This window comes from Pongo abelii, chromosome 2 (genome assembly GCF_028885655.2).
Source record: "Pongo abelii isolate AG06213 chromosome 2, NHGRI_mPonAbe1-v2.0_pri, whole genome shotgun sequence".
NCBI lineage: Eukaryota > Metazoa > Chordata > Mammalia > Primates > Hominidae > Pongo > Pongo abelii.
The window spans coordinates 30,456,394-30,478,631 of NC_085928.1; the positions used below are offsets into that span (position 1 = coordinate 30,456,394).

Sequence of the window (22,238 nt, forward strand, 5' to 3'; positions counted from 1 at the left end):
ACTGCACTCCAGCCTGGGCGACAGAGCAAGACTCCATCTCAAACAACAGCAACAACAACAGCAACAAAAACAACGCTAATTATGACCATGCTACTCTTTGGTCCAACCCAGCAATCATACTGTCCTTAGTTATACCTCCCAAGAATACTAGTGAAATTAATCACCAATATTTTAATATTACCTCTGTCAATAAAAACCACACTGAGGTTTCTCACTGTTTTGTGTAGTCAGAAGGGTCTGACAGTGATGTGCTGGAAGAAATGGAACCCACTCCCAAAAGAAAAAGAAAAATCAGTATGTTAATACCTAGGATTCCTAAGGATGTGCCTGTTAGACCATGTATAAAAAGTTATCTTCTTCAAAATGATTACAAAGAAAACAATTCAACAGAAATACTGAAGGGGTGGGATAAAATGTGTAGTAAAGGGATTATATTTTGTGTTCCTGGGTTCAGGGGGACTGTCACACTTTTAGTTCAGGTAAAACCATACCTTAGGCTCAGTTTGTTACTGGGGACTCACTTTAAAGATAAAATAAACCTTGGCTGCATCAAGCTTTTATCTTTCTGAATCAGATGTATTTTAAAATGTATTCTTTTCTACTGATGTGAAGATATTCATTTTTTAATGTGTTCTGCTTTAAAAGACTTAATAAAATGATCAGTGGAAAAATAACAAATTATGTGTACTAGATAAAAAGTAAGGGAGGCTTAGGCAGGAGAATGGCGTGAACCTGGGAGGTGGAGCTTGCAGTGAGCCAAGATCATGCCACTGCACTCCAGCCTGGGGCAACAGAGCGAGACTCCATCTCCAAAAAAAAAAAAATGGTAATACCACAGAAGTACAGAAGTAGAAACCATTTAACTGGTGGAGGTTGTGTATCCCCTGTGCGAAAACCTTGGCATCAGAAGTGTCTCAGATTTTGGACTTTTTAGAATTTTGAAATACTTGTACATACAAAATGAGATATCTTAGGGATAGGACCAAAGTCTGAACACAAAATTCATTTATGTTTCATATACACTGTATATAGTCTGAAGGTAATGTTATACATTATTTGAAATAACTGTATATGGAACAAAGTTTGTGTACACTGAACTATCAAAAAGCAACGGTGTCAGATGTGAAATTTTCTGCTTGTGAGGTCATGTCAGCACTCAAAGTTTTGGATTCTACACCATTTTGGATTTTTAATTTTCAAATTAGAGATGCTCAACCTGTCCTAAGAAATGATAAGTAGTTCCAAAATGCACCATATAATTTCGCTCTTAATTATACGTCGTCTTTCATTGTCTATTATAAAGGAGTTGGCCAGATTAAAAACAAGGCAGTGTGAAAACAGACCTACTGACACCAATCAAGAAGTTTCCATTTCCAAATCTCTGCTTTTTAGTACAAAACAAATGTTTTGCAGCCAAGGTATATTTACAATCATTTTGTACTGGCTTATTATCTGCCAAAACAGTGTAGACATAACCTTAGGATGGCATCTTAGCAGTGTTTTTCAGGATGTGCATTTCTCCCATAATTAAATAAAACCCGAACGCTTGTGCCAGAGAAATATACACTGGTTGATGGTTTCTGAGAATAGCATTGCTGCTAAAAAATTCAATTCTGTTTATCATAAGAGATAACTGGTCACACAACAGTGGTCTAAGCTTCTCTCAACACTAAAATCTGGGCATATTTAACAGTTTTGTAGTTTGCTGAAACAACTGGACTAGGTGAAATGGTGATTTAAATATTTTTCTTTACTCACTATTTCCTCAGAAATGGTACTGTTTCTGAAGACTTTGAATGGGGTGGAGGTGGCCTTTGCTCCATAAGCCCATCTACTAAAGTCTTCCCCCAAAGAGGTTAAGGGCAGTCAATTAAATACATTCCTATACTTTCTGTTCCTCCAAAAATAACCTAGTGCAATTGGGGATGAGGTGAAAAGATTTAGAATAGGAGTTTTCTAAAAACAACTCACAACTTTGTATAAAATGATAAGGAAAGAAACCTACCACACAGGTCCCCTTAAATGTATTTTAAGTATTAGAATTCATTTATATGATGATAGTGTAGGAGGAGCTGAGGTGGGATGTTCTGGGCTTTAAGGGGGTTACAGTAGGATGGAAGGGATAATGCACATCAATAATATGAAGACACAATAGAAATCTTAAATGGAATCATATGCTGATCAAATATCACCAATAACTGGGAGCAGTGGAGGGATCTATGGTGACTGTCTCTGTCATCTGTGCTCTCAGGAATGCAGGTCTCTGCTTCCTAAACTCAACTATTTACTTGGCTAGCAATCTTCTCCTTTTTCTACTCTTCTATTATTGAATTTATCTTTCCCCCACCCTCAGCATCTTTCAGCTCTTCTTTTCTACTAGCAGGGCTTACTCTTTGTTTGCCAACAGCCTTCCCGAAGCAGGGCTCCAAGGTCAAGGTCAAACAATCAGGTTCAGTGTTGGAGCCATCTTTGACTCTTCTTTTTCTTTGCCTCTCACATTGACTCACTCAAACAATTCACTTGAATACCCCTGGCATCTCTTTCTGTCTCCCGTTCCCACTGTCAGCTCTCTCGATTCCGGTTCTTATCTTCTCACACCTTAAGTCCACAGGGGCTTTCCACTCCATTCCATACATAGCTGCCAAGAAGATCTAAGTGCTGCTTTTATCACTGTGTAACCCCGTCCCAAATCTTCAGTGGCTCCTCATTATTTTCAAGTATATATTTGTTTGCTCTGCACTAAACATTCTCCCAATTTTGACTCACAGATACACTTTACCTTCATCTTCCATAAACACAGTCCTCTATTCCTGTCAATCTGATAGACTTGTTACCATCTACCTTTCTCCTGTGCTTGCCTTAATCCCTTTGCTTTATCTCCCCCAGCTGTCCATTTAATTATGTGTAAGTCACAATCCCCACTATATATGGCGGTCAGGTATAAAGGAGGGAAGTAAGAAAATTTAAGTGGATAATGGCGATGACTGTTGGCCTCAGACTGAGGGCTCAGCAGGGAAAGGAGAGGACAGTCATTTGGAGAACAAGCATCCAAGAGGGCAACCACTAATCAACTCTGACCAGTTGTTCTCATGGAGGAAGGCTAGCTTGATGTCTCCAGGTCCTCTAAATTTTCAGAAGTCAGAAATCTATATTTATTTCAAGTTTTAATCTTCAATTAGCCATGAATTGAACTGTAAAATATGATATAGGTCAACAAAATATAGGCCAAACAAAGGATCTCTGCAGGTTGGATGTCACCCAGAGACTGCTAGTTTCAACTTCTAGTGGTTCCTAAGTAAGTCCTTGATTGAAAACCATCATTGTTGTTTTTTCCCCGTGCTTGGTCTCCAGAACATGCCTGCTAATATTTTCTCCCTTCCCTAGTTTCACACATTCATTTTTGTGTGTCACTCATCACTCAAGTGGAGTTTCATCATTTCCTTGCATGATTCCTTATTAAATCACTTGTACTCTTTATTTCTTATTCCTTAACTTGTTATATCTTATCTCTACAACTAGAGAATAAGCTCCTTGAGGACAGGAGTTGTATACCATAATTTCCTACAATTCCCACAGTATCTTCCAAAGTACATTCACAAACAAGCACTTATTTAAGGGTGTAAGATGCATCCTGGCAGTTTCAAAAGCACAGACATTTTTTAAAAAGAAAACATGAGCTCCATCTCTTTGACAGCAGTCTTGGACAATCTGTCAACTTATTCAGCCACACATATATGTGTAGGAGTAAGCTGTCTTCCATAGAGACTTTTATAATATGCACACTCCTATAACAAGCAACTTGCACAGTCTTTTATATTCATTTAAAACAAGGCGAAAGAACAGCCTAGTGTTTAAGAGTACAGGCTGTGGAGACAGTCTGCCTGGCTTCCTATGTAGGCTCTAACATTTATTGTCCATGTGACCTTAAACAAGTTATATAACTTCTATACCTTTTGGTTTACTAATGTGTAAAAGAATGATAGTAGCCACCTCAGAGGACAGTTGTGAGAATTAAATTAGTACATATAAAGTACTTAGTGCCCAACTCACAGCAGATAATAAATGTCAGTCATTATCATCTTAGGTTAGATAGCATAACTTATCTGTAGAAAGATCTGCCATTAAAATTTGTAATGTATTTTAAAGAACATTCAAAATTGTTTCAGAAAAGTGAGAAGCAGAACAGCAATCTTTTTAGGCTGATGCTGCAGTCTCTAGTCACACTTCAAAACACTCCGTACTTGGAGGTAACGTGTTCCTATATCACCGATCTTAGAAGAAGGTTTACAGGTTTTAGTTCTCATTGCACCAAAATATGTGTATATACACATACAGGTAACTTCAGTCGCCTCTGTTATTGGCACAGAATACATCCTCAGTAACTACTGTGAGAATAAATGAACAAGTTGCTCTACTTGTTATATTAGGCAATTTTGGTACTACAGATCTTCAAGGGTAGAATTTTTCTTTGCTGAAATGTACACAGGTTCAGATATCTCTGACCCTCTTCAGTGTCCTCCAACTATAGCCACTATAATACACAATGATCTCCAGTGAGGATTCTTTGCTGTTCTTTATATGACCTGACCTGCTTTGCTGTTCTTTATATGACCTGACCTAATTAATTTCAAAACGAAAGGAAACACAATACCTTATAGTACCTGCACAACTTAAATGACTGATAAACTGAACAGTATGAACTTCGTGGAGGTCCAAACATAAAGCATTGTATTTTTGTCAATTCCCTGACCTCAGACAAAACCCTTAAAAATATTTGGAACAAATCCCAGAACTTTCAGGTCACTTTCAGCTATTAAAAGTCTACCCAGTTTAAAATGCCAATCATACGCCTGAATTAGGACCTTCCCCAGGAAATCTCCTGGCTCCAGGGTCCCGGAAAATGGAAAAGGTCTTTACAATGCCAAAGTTGGGAGTACAGGCCAATTCAAGTATCTCTGTGCCTGCTGCCAATTTCCCCAAATTTTTTTTGTTTGCCTGCTTACGTGGGTACAGGGTGCAGCAGTAAATATATGCCCCAAATATTTCTTACTTCTCACCAAGGAGAAGACATTTCTTGGAAGCAACAACCCCCATGTTTGGAAGGACTGTTCTTTCACTCCTCTTACTCCAGCCCACAGGAATGGAGTTGGGGAAAGGTGAGTAGTTAGTTTGGGGCTGATTCCTGGCCCTTCTTTCACAAGGCCTAAAGCCTCTCATTTAGAGAATAGAAGACAGAATGGGGGAGGTATAACTAACTGCCCATGGTTATGTTTTTCTTTTTTCTTTGTTTCTGCTAACTCTACACAAGACTCAATGGCATTCTCAGGGGATGTCATAGGCAGGGGTGATATTCAAAATATTTAACAGGCAGGGGTGCCACCTAATCAGAGGGGATGTGCCCTCCAGGTGCTGAAGAGTACTCAGGTGGTTGGGTTACAGGCTTTTTCCCGACAGCAGGAAGTATCTTGGTGTTTTAGTATAAAGACGGCAAACCAGTTGAGTATCACTCCTGCTTGCAGGCACACCTCAGAGGTCCTGAGCAAAGGCATCTCTACCATATTCTCCCCTGATGTGAGAGACTGTCCCAGGCCTACCTTATGCAACCCCTCTCTGTTACTGTCCAATAGTCTCATGCCTGATCACATGGATCTATTTTCTATTTATCCACTTGACCCTTGGGAAACTCATACATCTTTATAATGCCCAACTAAGAGTACAGCAGGCCATTCTGAGTCTCTCCATGCTGCCAACTTCCTTCAGTTTTCTTTTTTGCCTGGTCAGATAGGTAAAGGATCCAGCAATAAATTGATGTTTAAAATATTTCTTGTTTCTTGCCAAAGAAGAAGAAGAAATCTTTTGCGTGTACCTCCCTCAATCTTTAACAGTGCTTCTCTTGGAGCTGCCTTCACCTCCCTTGACATGGGACATAGATAAAGAATGACAATTAATTTCTCTCCTTTCCTCCCTGAGACACAGAGAAAAGGCAAAATATTCCAGATGTGTGGACAGCCTATGATAACCCTCTACCAAAGGATGACTTGAGATTGGAGTGGGGATAAGAGAGGAACTCCTGGAGTGGTAGATAGGATAATAGTTGTATTAGGCTATCTCTTTAGAAATCCCGAGATGGGTGTGGCCCAAATTGGAAGTAGTTTCTTGGTGACTTTCCCTTTAGAATGTGTGAATTTAAGGTTGTGTCTTCAAATTGCAGACACCATCACCAATTCTAGGCAATAGGAAAAATCTTCAATATCTTCTTTTTTTATTTATCTTAAAATGCATCAGAAATAATTAAATGTTATATTTTGTGAATGAAAAATGAATATCAAATACACATGCAATAAAAAAATTAAGGAAACATAAATCTACTGGTGATTATTTGGAGATGCTGGTTAATCCATTGTGCATATATTTAAGTTTAATTAGAAACTGGAAGGTTTTAGAATGTTATTCTAAAATGCACTGTATTAAGACATCATACTGATTCAGTGCAAATAACAATGCAAGAAAGTTTTCTTATTTTTTAGGGATTCTGTTTTATCAAAAGTATAAATTTTTGCTCAAATGTCATAAGAAACTCAAGTCTTAGTATAAGCTGATTTGCTATAATTGGAATAGGCTTATTTCAGTCATTTTACCCCATTAAATTATGATACCAACATTCAAACATCTGTTAAACCATAGCATCTGTTTCATATTTGGGATGCATCCCTACAAATTAGAAGAGTGTTCTTTTTAATGAGCTCTGATTTAATAAGGGATCCTTTTTTTATGACTGCTATGCCAAAGAAAGAAAATGAGAAGACGAATCCACTTCTTTACCAGCCCCCCATGCAGCAAAGTACCCCAAAGGTTCATACATTTTTAACAAAAAAAACTGTTTAAAGATAAATATCATATATTGAAAGCTGGTTTTACATTTTAGTATTATTTAATATTTAAGAAATCATATGTATTTTTGTATATGTGTGTGCCCACATACATACACACGCAATTATATAACCAGCACAAGCAGAGGGTCATACATCCATATTATTCTAGAAAAATAATCACTTCGTTAAAATAAATTCTCTTGACAATCTATACAGTCTTAGAGTTACTAGACAAATGCATGACCTCACAGTCTGTCTGTTTACTAGGATTTGTTTACAACTCTAACTCCAAAGGCACTCTCTTGTCAGATCTTCACTGTTTCAGCTGTATCTGGAGTAGTACTTTGCACTGACTCATGCAGTTCTTTTTAGAACTATTCCCTGCTGTCTTCATTAGTTTTCCTTAGAGTTTTCCAGTCACTTGTAGCCCTCTATTTTGGTCTGAACTTGTCTTACACAAGAAGCATGTCATTGTAGTGTCAGACAACAATGGGGTAGTTTGTTCCATTGTTTATTAATTTTACTTTTTAAGGCCTTTGTATTTTTATATTTCTAATTTGGACTTGGTAATCTTTAAAAACCTAATTTAAAGATATTATATATTTTAAATGCATAAGTTTTTATGATACGAATTACGATAAAATTTAGAAATTTTAGAATATGATTGGTCATCTCATTAAGTTAAATAAACTACAAAAAATTTACAAAAGAACTCAAAGGGAGCTCCTTGAAAGGAAACCAGAAAAATGAGAGAAAATAAAGAAAAGTTTAGTATGAGATTTTTGGTCATCCACTTTCTACCGCCTAATTTATCTTACCAACAGAGAAAACTGCTACTAGAATGTCCTGGTGCTGAAAACATTTCTTCTGCATGTTTCCTTGAGGTAGGGTAGTCACAGCCTGGCAGAGAAAGCCATTGCCTTGCCCACCCTAGCAACAGGTGCTTCCGGCGTCTTCCTCCCCAATCCATCCCCCACTAATAAGGGCTCTGTTCCTCACCAGCTTTATGAAAGCAAGTTTTCTACTTTGCCAATGGAAGAGTAGCATTCTACACACGTCACATCAAATGTACAACTGATTCATCTTTCAAGATCAGATTTTAGAACATGTCATATGAATTCTTCACCAGGAAAACAAAAATTCAAACATCAACCATCTGATTTAAAAGCAGTGCATTCTGGAGATTTCTAGATGGTTTACGGGAATCAGAAAAGGGGAAAATAACCACAGATATTCTTCTGTGTTCAGGCTGGACTTACATAGCCAATCTAAGCAACCTTATTTTAAAATGCTACCTGTGAAAAAAATTTTGCAATATCTCTGGGTAACCTTTTCCAATGCTTAATGACTCTTTAGTAGCAAAATTCAGTTTTCCCAAATTAAAGGTTAACCCTCTCATTGTTGAAAATTAGATGTAACTCGTTTTATGGTCACAGGAGAGATGGTGCAGTTTAGGAAACACTGTTAGAATATTTTGTGATTTCCACCTCTGCAGATCTTATCTCAATATATTCTTAGGAACTTGCCTCTGCCAGTTGAAAGAGTGCAGACTTTCCACAGCGTTTTACAGGCTCAGCACCACCCAACTGCGAAGTGTTTGAAGAAATCTATATTAAAGACAATCCAAATAGGGAATATTAGTTCTGATACCAGAATCTTTGCTTCTCATTCATATACATCCAGGATTTTTCTTAGTTTACGAGAGTACCATTGCTCCCATGTACCAAGTAACAAAACATGTCACATTTGGGATGATCATTTTGAGAACCATTTTTAGTAAATGACCTCAAAAATAATAACAAAAGTAGGTATGGCTGTTTAATAGTAAGAATATTATCTTGGATATTCTAGGCTTTAAATTTAACTCTATAACCTTAAAGTAAGAAATGCATTTCAATTTCTATTTAAGTACTAACTTAACAACTAGTCAAATATAAAAGAGATTTAGAGTTATTCTGCATTTACCAAACAATTAATTTTTTTGAGGAATATATCTGGGATCTCTGTGGAAAGACAGCATCAAGTCAGTCAACAAATTTTGTTTAGAATCCAATATATATGTGCAAGGCCATATGACAGCAGCTTAGGAATCTAAGAGTTTTATATAAAACACTGACCCTGGCTTTCAGAGTATGCTCTAATGTACATGCAAAGACTGATAATCAAGACCACAAATCTGAGTTGTACAGTTAATGGCCTATGCTGTGTTGTAGCACATAACATATGTACAACATTAACATTGACTGCATCCTCTTCTGCAAATTTGGCTAAAAAGTGGCTGGGCATTGATAAAAATAAACAACACTGCCTTTTCTCATTTTTTAAATAAAAACTTCATTTTCAATTTCTAGCCTTGATAAGAGCTGAGAAGGACATATATTCTTAAAGACATTTACAAAACATCTTCACCTGGAGAAGTTCTGTCATTGTTAGAGTAGATAGCTATAGTCTAAGCTTTTTAGATTCTTTGTGATTCTGAATTCTTTCTCAGTTAAAAACAGAGCTATTTCTCATTTCCATTTAGTAGGTAATCCTGCTTGTGACTATATCCTTAAAGGTGACCACAGATCCCACAGGTGATTCCATGAAGTTGTTAGCTCCAGGAGAGACTGGGTGCTTCGTGCTAGAAGAAATTTTCCCTAGAATACTTGCTGAATAACAGGCCTTTGTAGAAGCATGTATTTAATAATGGCCTACCTAGGCCATTAAAAAGGGCCTAGCTTAAGGAAGTTACGAGGACTCTTTGCTCCTAGGTGTTATCAGTTTTAACAGAGTGCTTTTCTATTCATCTCTATCATTTACTTTTCCTTTAGAAGATACATTTATGGGGCTCAATCTTCTGAAGTTTGGAATATTTTCTTCTTGCCAAATTTTCACTGATAAATGCTACTTCTACCTTTTCTAGACATGTTGAATTCAATTACTCACCTTATCAGGAGACTAAGAGAAAACAAACACATTAATACCACGGGCTCTCAGTGCTTCAGGGAATGAAGGACTGAACATAAATGCCACTGCCTTGAATCAACGCTCTATAATAGAAAGAATATGGCCTTTGCGCCAGACAGGCATGCTTTCGTTACTTGCTGCTGTGTGGACTTAAGAAAATAAGATTTTGAGCCTCATTTACCTTACCTTCAAAATATGAACAGTAATACCTGCCCACAATTATGCTGTGAAGATTAGGTTTGATGCTAGTGCAGGGTAGTGCTGAAGAGATATTATGCTCTCAATAAATGGCCCAATTATTACTAATAATGATTTATCTTTAACACTTAAACATAAACACCTTTTTGGTACAATTCCAAAAATTAGTTACACACTGAAATTGAACAGAATTAAAAACAGCAGTATATGTGTATATTTATTAAATTTAGTAATTTGCAGAGCACTAAATTTGTCGCATAATCCCATGACATGCTCAAGAATTACTGAAGGACCACAAGCTGCGTAGCACTGCACTTCACACTCATGCTGTTTTTGTTTCTTCCACTGGCTCCCTCTGCTGTTGCTTTTGTCACTGCAGGTTTTCGTTCTCTGTGTGTGTCACTCCCACATATCCTGTGCCTAATGCAGTGCATGGCACACTGAGAGGCTCATGAATGACTGACTGCATGGATGCACTACCTGCCTTTAGAGTTAAAGCAAAGCTGACAGAGAGGAGGCTTGAGAATGGTCTCCTTAGGTTTAGTAAGAACAGTTTTCCTTATTGCCTCTGGGAGGATTTTTACCTGTTTACAGGTACAGGGAAGCATTTTAAACGCTCAAGGTTGCTAGAAGCCTGATTCCCAAAAGGGCATGTGTCGGGGGAGGTTCAACATATTTTAGTAGCCCAACATTTCCAGGATCTCCTAACAGTAACATTTTTATGGCATTACTTAGTGTGAGATACGATTTCTAAAAGTTAAATCAAAAACTTCTTAATTTGAGGGAAGGAAGGGTGGAAAACTGGGCATATGTTAATTTCCATGGCTTGGTCCTTATCTTAATTTCTTTGCAGCATTTGACAGTGCTAGTCTTTCTTTAGAAAAACTCCTTCCTGCCCTTCCGTTACTGCAGGGTCCTTGCTTTCCTCCTATGTCTCAGGCCACTCCTTGTGGTTCTTCTTTGCTGGCTCTTCTTTCCATAATAATCCCTTCAATGTTTTTCCTCAGTGTTTTGTCTTAGGACCCTCTCTCAGTAATCTCATCTATGCTGATGGCTTCAATTTCAAGCAGAGCTGATACAGTAATGATTTGTTATATCACTGTTCACTCCTGCCCATGCTGTTCTACCTAAGAGACATATACATCCTTTCAGATAGGAACAATATAGTTAACATCTCTTTTCCAATGACTGGTCAGCTATGGAGGGAAGTGTGTGTTTGCTAGGTTGGTAGGTAGAGGGCACTAGTGGGCCATACGGCATAGATGTTCATGGGTATGCTTCTTATTTTCCTCAAATTGGATAGGGCTTGCCAATAAGTTAATTCCACTGTAGTCTCTCTTGACTATTAAGTAATGTTTGGATAAACAGTATTCATCCATAAAGTCTACTTACAGGGTGGGTGTAACAGTACATGAGGTACAGCTAAAGTGCTAAGAAAAATGATCACCCTAGATGTTAAATTGCTAATTTTATGGCTGTCTGAGGTGGGTGAGCAAACAGGTGGTAAAGACGAGAATCAAATTAGGTAATGGTGGAAGTCTTACAATTATGACGATATTGTAAATATTGTAGCTTGGGAGAAAATGACTGATAAATGTTGAATGAATAAATAAGTCAAAGAACAAACAAGGCCTTCTTTACCTTACCTTTCTTATCTAAAAAGAAATATTAGTGCTTCCAATAAAACACATAATACATCCACTGATTAGTTACAGTGTAAGTATATGGTGTTTTTAATCAACTGTAATATTGTGTAACAAACTGAGCATTCCCTCATGAAAATAAATGCATTAAATTTGTACCTATTGCTTATATCCAATGGTGACAATATTTTAATTTTGGTGAGATTATAGTTATATTTATATAGGCAAAGCAAATATCTTCTAAGGGAAATTTTAAAGTCCAAATCTATCTAAATCACCCAGATTAGCTGTGTCTTCAAGGTAAATATAATTTTTCAATGCAAAGATATGCTCTAGGTGTAAGAGTGAGCCACAGAGCAGATCAGAGAATATGTGGATTGGTCAAGGCTTTTAGGCCTGTTAAATAATTAAAGACAACAGTTCCCTTCTGACATTATATCTGGTCATTAGTCTTTGGTAAACCAGACCTAAAAAGTGACTGATGTGTCACTCCACCTGTAAACAACAGAAGACACAGATAGGAAATTCATTCTGACCAACTTCATGGATCAGAGCCTGGAAACACAGAGTAGATGGCACTTTGGATGGGCCAAGCTGACTCTGGATGAAATATGAGTGTCACCTTGGAATGGGAGACAGGCTGAAATTGGGGGTGGGGAGTGAGAAACTGTCCCTGCAGTCTGTGTTTCTTTCTAAACCCTGATGTTTCTCCTCTTAAATGTAAACATGTACGAGGCACCTACAAACAAATATGCCTTATTCAGTTTCATGGCTCCATATAGATTAATTTCAATGAGCTTTTCAATGAGCAGATTTGGTTAAGAAGGAAAAATATTTTTCTCATCTTGCAGGGAAGAGATCCAGGACTCAATGAAAAAAAATCAAAACAAACAAAACATTTTCGACTTAAAGAAATCACCAGGGTTTACTGTTAAAAGTATGTTTCTAAGATAAATATTTTACACGATAAATGACCCATTTTCAAGAGAAAATCTAGTTAACTTCTTCCCAGTGTTATAAGAGTTTGTAAATAAAATGAACAGAAATAGTTTGAGAATTTTGCATGCCTGATCTTAAAATGGTATTACAAAGCTAAATACTTTTAAAGAGTAAATTGTTCCCTAGATTATATAAACACCCACTTCTCTTTAAGTGTACATAATAGGACCAGGAATCCCTCTGAAAAGAGACAGGGATATAAAGCGCTCCACTCAGTAATTTTCTATTATACATAATCCCTTCCTCTCTTGACCCTTCCACCGTGAAGTCCCAGAGATATTAATAAATGCCTTAACAATAATGATTTAATAATTTGCTCTATAGTTATATAGAGCAGTGGTCTCAAACTGTGGTTCTCTAATAGGAAACTTGTTCGAAATGCAAATTCTCAGGCCCAACACCAGATTTAATCAGTCAGAAGCTTTGGTGGCGGGGCCCAGCAATCTGTGTGTAAACAGCCTTCTAGGTGACTCTGATGTATTATAAAGTTTGAGAACCTTCGCTTTTGACTAATTAATACAAGAATTTCAAGAGTCTTTGGGTTTTCTCAAAGGTGATGGTGTTTTATGAAATAATTCTAAGAGCTTTAGGGATATCGCAGTGAGTAATTATAGCCTATTCTATTTCTATTGCAATACATATGCTCATAGTAGATTTTAGTAGATATTTTTATTAGTTCATCTAGTTAGCTCTTATTTAGCCTTAAATAAAACCAGCCCAGTATTAGTCTGACAATATGGTCAGATTGTAAGATGTTAAAGATTGAAAGTTAGGGTACTGTTGGGTCAGAGGAGGAAAGTGACGAGAGAGGTTATGTATCCTTTGAGAACCATGAACCACTCTTGTATAAACACATATAACATTTACAGTTAAATAGCCAAAGATACAATAATTTAATTTGCTGAGGAACTAGGGCTATTACCAATGGTTGCAAAATATAACTAGGAGAAGTTATATACTTGTAGGGACTACATCTCATTCTAGGGCAAAACAGAAAATAATATATTTTTACGCTAACCATTTTATTTTGGTCTTTCTGTCATACATGCCTTCCTATATTTTGAAACAACTCCTAATAAGTTTTCAAATTAATAATTTTTTAAAAGGCTCCTCAAATCCTGCATACACTTTATAGCTAAAAACCCCAAAAGTCCTCAGGAGATGAGTGCTGTAGAGCAGAGCGGCAACCTCTGGAAATGCCACCCTGCATGACTGTCTCCTCCAAGTAAGAAGTTCTTTTCTTCTCTAGAAGAAAACTTAGTATAATTAAGATGCAAGGACCAAATCTCATTCAAGAATTAGTGTACGGAGCAGCAAGGACAAATTAGTTTATGAAAGGCATGGGATCACATCCTGCAGAATCACAAGATGGTGGCTATTACACCACCAAACTGGTCCCTTAGAGCTGTCCCCAGTGCTTCAGGAGCTCCTAATGAATCTGACAATAGTGGTGCTAAAATACCAATCATGGCCAGGCACGGTGGCTCACACCTGTAATCCCAGCACTTTGGAAGGCCGAGGTGGGCAGATCACCTGAGGTCAGGAGTTCATGACCAGCCTGGCCAACATGGCAAAATCCCGTCTCTACTAAAACAAAAATTAGCCAGGTGTAGTGTTGGACACCTGTAATCCCAGCTACTCAGGAGACTGAGGCAGGAGAATCGCTTGAACCTGGGAGGTGGAGGTTGCAGTGAGCCGAGATCGCACCACTGCACTCCAGCCTGGGTAATCAAGGGCAAAACTCTGTCTCAAAAAAAAAAAAAAAAAAGGTCATACACTGAATCATATGCTGAGCGGTGGTAACAGTTAGAACCAGCATCAGCTGAGATATTCCATACTGGTATTTTAAGTTAAGCTGAATACTCTTGGTAGTCAATGGATATGTAAATATCAGGTGTGTCAAAGATGAGCCGCTACCTTTCTAATATTCCTGCTATGCAGTATAGAATTTAATCAAACAATACATGGCAAATCAATTGTTTTGAAAAAAATGTTTCTGAAAAGTTGGATAGAACTGGCTCAGATATCAACATTAAAAATAAATTTAGTCAATATGGCAAAATTCCTTTTTAACTCTGAAGAATTAATGGGCATCCACAACTGGAGGAAAGCAAGAAAGTATTATTAACAATTATTAACTATTTCCCCTAGACAGTGAAAATAACAGCTTGCTTATTATAATGGAAAACTGTAACAAAATCTTAATTTATTCAGTTTAATCAAGCAAATTATTCTTTATGAAATAACATCATATATTTTTGTTACCAATTTTATACAATAGCCCTCAGCAGCTAAGCAAATACTATGGCAGGGAAGCCTAATACATAAGCAGGCTAACCAATGGTATAAAGTCATAGTAGTTGATACGAGTTGTCCCAAGAGGAAACAGCTTTTTTTTTTTTTTAATGTAAGAGCCAAAAGTAATTTTTTCTCATTTTCAAAGTAAGATGATAGGTTTTCTTCTGCCAAAAGGATATCATTTTACTTTCCATTTATGCAGTATTCTTTATTCAAATGAATCAAAGTGATTCAATACATCAATATTAAACAGCACAGTCCTGCTTGTCATTTTCTCTCAACCCTATAAAAATTGCTTGGTTTATGACATGCATTTTTTAGTTGCGATAAAAAGGGAAAAAAGAAAAGACCTAAAGCAGATAGCATCTTATTTTCATAAACTATATACGTTTTATTATTTGTCATATAGTGCTCATTAGAAATGAGCATATGGTTGAGGCCAGGGCTTTTGTGGCAAAATCAAGAATATCAGATTTGTCTCTGCAGCATACCAACCAAAAAAATTACTCTCTGGTGTGTGCTCTCTTCGGCTGACAAACCAAAGAAATCTGAGATCTTACAAAAGCTGATCTGATCTGAGCCTGGGATTAAATACTAATAAAAATACTGGCTGAAGCTACATCACATTGAAAGCTAATTTAACCTGATTTAACAGGTCGTATTCACCACTGCAATTCACTGTGAGAGAGTCATTCATGAATTACAGCATCTAATTTCACTATTGGAAAAATTTAATAAATCGGAACCCTCTGACATTCTTGTTGACAGCAGTTTTTCCAAGCTTTTAAAATAAATTAAAAACAAGATAAAATGAAATAAACACATTACTGGTATTCTGAATGAACTCTTTAATGAATGCTTATAAAATGGGTGTAAAATCTGGAGCTGATTTGACTATGATTACATCAAAGGCAGCAGAAAAAGCAATAAATATTCTGTTATGTGTATTATGTTAATAATGACAACAGGCATGCCTAAAGTTCACTATACATTATCAAAACTCCATTCCAGTATTCCTGAGCTCAGCAAGTTTTCTTAGCCCAAAAAGCATTTTAAAAAGGCCATACCTCTGCAAACTGAAACAAGGCGGATGTTTGACATTGCTTTGTAGAAGCATCAGGGTGGGACGTACTTGAAGATATCTGAAAGGAAACAAGCAATTTTTAACGTACACTGACATTTTTCCACATCAGATCATAAGATTCTGCCATATATTTTCAACTGTAGACACTGATAAAGATTTAAAAATGAGTCATTATCCTCAATCCCTTTAGAAGAGCAGTATAAATGATAAGGGAAGACAAAGGCCACGTTTCTAAAAACAGATGATTATAAAGAACAAAGACTGAGTATGGCTCATTTGCCATGTCTTTGGTAAGGGTGCCAGGTATATATCAAAGAGCAGTTAAGGAGACCTGTTGACATAAATTTCCTTACTTAAAAAAAAAAAAGGAAAAAATGTATATTGTTAAAAGCTGGAGGCTGCAAGTGAAGCCACTCCCTCATTCTCTTCCCAACACCACTCCTTCCAAGCTGTTCTCTAGTTAGAGGCAGCTTTGATGCAGTGTTGGTGAAGCATATGGATGTGGGTCACGGTATCTGGGAGACTGAATCTCAGCTCTGCTACTTACCCACAACATGACCTTGGCCAGCTCAGCTAAACTTTCTGAGACTTATTTTTCACCACTGTAAATTGATGATGATGATAATAATCTGCATTTTAGAGGATTATGGTGAAAAAAAAATAAGCCATAAAAGATGTTACCTAGCATGGCACCAGAACTCAATAAATTGTTTACTAAATATGAAAAGCATTTTCTTCTTTCATAGCACCTGCATCCTCCCACCCAAAACAACCACACACACACACACACTCGCACGTTAATGTGTGACAATGAATAGAAGAGTCTGCCACCCTACACTTGATTCAACTAGGGGACCTTTTGTTTCCAGTTGGCAATTATGGTAGCTTTCTTCAACTTTGCTCAGAGGAACATGTGGAAATACTTTTCAAGGACATTTTGGGAGCAAGATGAGTTAGTAATTTTGGTTCCAAAGTGGAAAAAACTTTTATTCAGCCATAATACAGGGTAAAAGCGGGTCACAGGAGCAGAAAGCCTGGGCACTATAATAACTTAGCCCATTCCCAATCCCACAAGTCTTTCCTTCAAGTAACTGTTCACCAACAACTCCATCAAAGGGTACTTACTAAGCAGTAAATCCACTTCATCAAAACTCTTTCATCACAAAAATTGCTTTTTCGTTTTAATTAAACTGGTTAGAAAAACAACAGGGCCACGTAGTTATACATATAAAAGTGATGTTTAGGAATGGGAAAGAATCAGGAGGCTGGGCATAGTGTGGCTCACATCTGTAATCCCAGCACTTTGGGAGGCTAGGTGGGAGGAGCACTTGAGCCCAGGAGTTGAAGACGAGCCTGGGTAACATAGCAAGACCCCATCTCAAAATAAAAAAAAAAAAATTAGTAGAGAGACTGACTAATTAATTGTATTCGCTGCTGAAGCCACCAGGAAAATTTCATTCTACTGTGCTTTTTAATCAGATAAGCATTTTTAGAATAAATATCAGTAAGAAGAACAAATATCAACCAAATCCAATTTAACAAACTAGGTAGAAATAAACTATTTTATCCACTGTAAGATCTAACCAAGTGTTCTGAAGACATTCAAGGATAAAATTTTAGAACTTTTCTTGGTCAAACCATGAATCTTGTCATTTCAAGTGACCACCATGTGCAAGTATGACAGAATGCAAAAATGAACCCAGAGAAATCTTCCTTAAGTCTTAGGAATCATAAACTTAGTACAACTTATTTCAGACATCACTTTTCATCCCTATCAACCCTCTATAAAAGTTAGAAAAAAATAAACAATTTATATAAGGGGAAATACATAAATATTGTAGGTTATACCTAAATACAATATATTCCTTTAAGAATTAAATCAAGCAGTGAACAAAATAGAACCAGTGTTACAATCCATCCAATTTTGTGAAAAGTATCTCAGAAGTTCTAAAAAAGGGAGGGGGGAGATGTTATTATAAATTAATATTAAGATAAAGATTTCAATTAATAACATAAATAGGAGCTCCTGGAGATAGAGACCTTTTATATAAAAGCAATAGGATCACGGATCTCTCTGGATCTTAGATATGCTGTTAGAAGCCACAAAAATGTACACATGCTAACATATCCAAAATTTCCTGTGAAATTTTAGAGGTTTCATTAGATCTTTAGAGGTTCAAGGATCATCTCTTAAGCCGTTCTGCTTTCAAAGTTGGGACCAATCTTATTTAACATGTTTATAACTGCTTTCGACAAAAAAGAGTGCAGGCTGAGCATGGTGGCTCATGCCCTGTAATCCAGTACTCTGACAGGCTGAGGTGGGACGATCGCCTGAGATCAGTACTTCAAGAACAGCCTGGGCAACATAGTGAGACCCTGTTTTAAAAAAAAAGATTAGTTGGGCATGGTGGCATGCGCCTGCAGTCCTAGCTATCAGGAGGCTGAAACAAGAGGATCCCTTGAGCCCAGGAGTTCCAGGTTACAATGAGCTATGATCATGCCACTGCACTCTAGCCTGGACGACAGAGTAAGACTCTGTCTCTAAAAAAAAATAAAAAATAAAAAATGTTCCCCCTGTACAAAACTGTAAAACAGTTGGGCAAACACCAGGAAGGATGACAGTGGTGAAGAATGTCTAGTCAAAGACAATTCAAGGAAAGACCAGGTGGCTTAAAGTTTAAGAAAAAAATGTATCAATGAGGGCTCATATTGAGTTCTAGAGTAAATTAAGATATTGTGAGCAGTCTTAAACTTTAGACTTGATATCAAGGAGAATGTGCTTTTATACACCATCTCTTTGAACCAGTGTCAAGAGACCTACTGAGCTGAACAAGTCTGACAAAAGAAGACTTTGAAAACTGCGAACCTCATGCTAAAGTTTCACTTAAGATGAAAGTGTACTAAAAAAAGAAAAGAAAAAGAAATGCATAGTTTAGCTGCGTAGCCAATAACCATGAGCTGATTTTGTCTTCTGTTTTATCAAATAAACACATCCACAAATGACTAAATTCTGATGGTAATTCAATATATTCTTAACCTTACTATCCATGAGTAAAAATTAGTAATGAAGTTAATAATATTTAGTATGACTTTAACGATAAGCTTCTATAAACACATAAATGTAGTTATTTCTTAATTAAGAACTCTAGAGACCCAAAATATCTTTTCCAAAATGTGATTCTATTTTCCCACTTATGGTTGAGCTCAGTAGAGTTCTTCATTGCTTTCAGTTACTGTTATCAGCCCCAATTTAAGCCCACTTTACAATTTCCTCATTAGTTAAGTATCAATTATAATATATTACCTCGGCAAACTGAAACAATGGTGACTTCTGACGTAATTCAGGAGATTCTGAAACATCAGGCCTGCATGTGCCAGAGGATACCTGAAACAAAGAAATATATCACATTTTCTTTTGTACTATTTACTGTGTTAGGTAAACATTTAATGCTCTATCTTCATTTGCGATCTTTATTATCAACAACAGTTACAGAAACATCACTTTTTAATCAAGTATTTTTCTCAGGATATACATTTCCTCTTTTATCTCAATGCTAACATTGACCCACTTTTGCATTTGCTTTGTGACAATTGCTTTGGTGGTCAACTGTTATTCAAAAGTCATAGGAAGCTTAGAATGTTAGAGAGGGAAGGATTTCATTATTCCTCTGATCTAAACCCCTCACTTTTCAAAGATGAAGAAACTTTGACACTTCCCCTCCCAATGCTAAAAAATCCCCTTAGTCTTTATTAAACACTGATCACCACAAGATGTAAATATTTATTTATTGTACATCCTCTCCCAGAGGCTTTATTTAATAAATTATCCCCAACACTGCCTGGGCACAATGTAGATACTCAACAAGTATTTGTGGAGTGAACTAATGAAAGCTGACAACAGTTCTCTTAATCCCAATTCAGTGTGATTCCTCCCCACTTTCCTGAATAATGAAGTTAGAGAGTCTAGGGGGAAAAATAATCTTTCACTTTAAAGAAAAAAATGAAAGTTACAAATACTTTTTAATAACTTGTTTTCTGATTACAAAATAATCCAAGTTCACTGTTAAAAATCTGAAAAAAAACCCACCAAAACAAAGAAGAAAAATCACCTACAATGTTACCTCCCAAAGATAAGTACTGTTAATACTCTTATATATTCTTCCAGTTGTGTAATTTTTTAACAAAAATAGAATATTCTACCACAGTTAGAGTGTTCTTTTTTTAAAAAAACTTTAATATTAATTTTTCTGCATCACTAAGTCTTCTCTAGTGTAATTTTAATAGCTGCATGTGATTATATTTGATGGATAAATCCTATGGAAAGAGCTAATAGTTACCCAGATTATGCTCCTAAAAACAGTTTCTCACTGACCCTCTTAAGACACTGAGGATGTGTTTCTCTAACAATGTCACAGGCTACTGGGCAGGAGCGAACATTTGAAATTTTAATTGTCACCTTTGAATTTTAAAGAGTAATGGTCACCTTCTCCCAGAGATAAGCACATTAGTGAAGGTGCAGAAGCTTTTATTAATTTGCCACCTGTGGTTTGGCTGCAAAGCCTGACTCTCTTATTGTCACTATTTGATATGCTGTGCCAAATGTCCCACCAAGGAGACACAAAATGAATTAAAAAGGCCAACAAATCCTGAAATTTGTAGCCACAAAAAATTGGGAACTCCTTTATTGGTAGGAATACCAGAACAAAATATATCTTTATAATTTAGAAGTATTTTTTAATCAACTTCTCTGCTTTATCAAAAAATATATGTGTTTGGCTCCTAGATTATTTGGTAAATAATCAAAATTTTACTTAGATTCAAGCTTAGGACTGTTTGAAAATTATAAAATGTCTTCATAAAACTTTAATAAAACAGATGTGCATAAGACAGAAATCTATAAAATATATTTGGAATTAAATGTATTATTATTTAGAGTTGCTCCACTGCATAAAGTCTATATGACATATATGCTTATTTCGGATCCCACAATTCACAAGAAATAGTGACCATTTATGAGGAGGTAAATTACCCTATGGCTTCGAGTTCATATTAACAGCATGAAGAAAATTCAACTTTCTTATAAGTGTCATTTATAGATTATTTGGTCACGACAACACATCAAGTCAGAAAGTTTAAAAGTTCAATAATACCCTTTGCAAATCTTCAGGATGGATGGTCTTATATAAAACTTCCTATTTGAACATGTAATTATGAAGGCATCTATAATCCTGTACACGGTTTGTCAATTTTAGCATGCAATCAAATAAGTCTACACATATTTGTGCTTATCATGCTCCTGACAAAGAGGGGGTGCACAATGAATATCTGTTGATTAACTTAATTCTCTCCATATGTATGTGAATAGGAAGAATCTCAGTGACCTGGCCAGGAGTACAACAAACACCATCCAATGGCTAAAATAACAGTAATAGAATCACTAATGCTGTAGATGTTACTCTAGTGGACCATGTCCTCTCTCAAAACCTAGTTATTCTTACTTTAAAGCATTATGGATTTAGCACACATCTTCAGTATAGTATAGTGGAAACAGCACAAAATTAGGAGCCAGGAGAATTGGGTTAGTACTAAGCTATGTAGTTAGCTGACTTGGTTAGCTGACCCTCTAGTCCACAAAAAATGATGAGTTCACATCCTTTGTAGGGACATGGACGAAATTGGAAATCATCATTCTCAGTAAACTATAGCAAGGACAAAAAACCAAACACTGCATGTTCTCACTCATAGATGGGAATTGAACAATGAGAACACATGGACACAGGAAGGGGAACATCACACTCTGGGGACAGTTGTGGGGTTGGGGGAGGGGGGAGGGATAGCATTAGGAGATATACCTAATGCTAAATGATGAGTTAATGGGTGCAGCACACCAGCACGGCATATGTATACGTATGTAACTAACTTGCACATTGTGCACATGTACCCTAAAACTTAAAGTATAATAAAAAATAAAAATGAAAATAAAAATAAAATTTAAAAAAATGTAAAAAAAAAAAAAAAAAGAATAGAGGCAGCGTATCAGAAGGGGCCAAGAGGGCAGACAAAAAAAAAAAAAAAAAAGGAAGAGGGTTGGGAAAGAAAGAAACAATGCCAGCAGCAGGATAAGACAGAAGGAGAAGACAGAAAAGCTGTAAAGAACAGATAGAAATGTTTCATAAAGCACGAGAGTCTGTTTAA

The 22,238-nt window shown here is 36.5% G+C and overlaps 1 protein-coding gene across 31 annotated transcripts in view; it reads right to left on the minus strand.

The window, feature by feature from the left end:
- The window catches only part of BBX (BBX high mobility group box domain containing), a 280,471-nt gene that overhangs the window by 47,041 nt on the left and 211,192 nt on the right, over positions 1 to 22,238 (minus strand). For all 31 annotated transcript variants that reach the window (XM_003776175.5, XM_003776174.5, XM_054551569.2 and 28 more), the window contains 3 exons: positions 19,348 to 19,428; positions 16,027 to 16,101; positions 8,399 to 8,479 (listed from right to left, as the gene is read on the minus strand). In XM_003776175.5, coding sequence (XP_003776223.1) covers positions 8,399 to 8,479; positions 16,027 to 16,101; positions 19,348 to 19,428 — 237 coding nt within the window. The remainder of the gene's footprint in view (positions 1 to 8,398; positions 8,480 to 16,026; positions 16,102 to 19,347; positions 19,429 to 22,238) is intronic.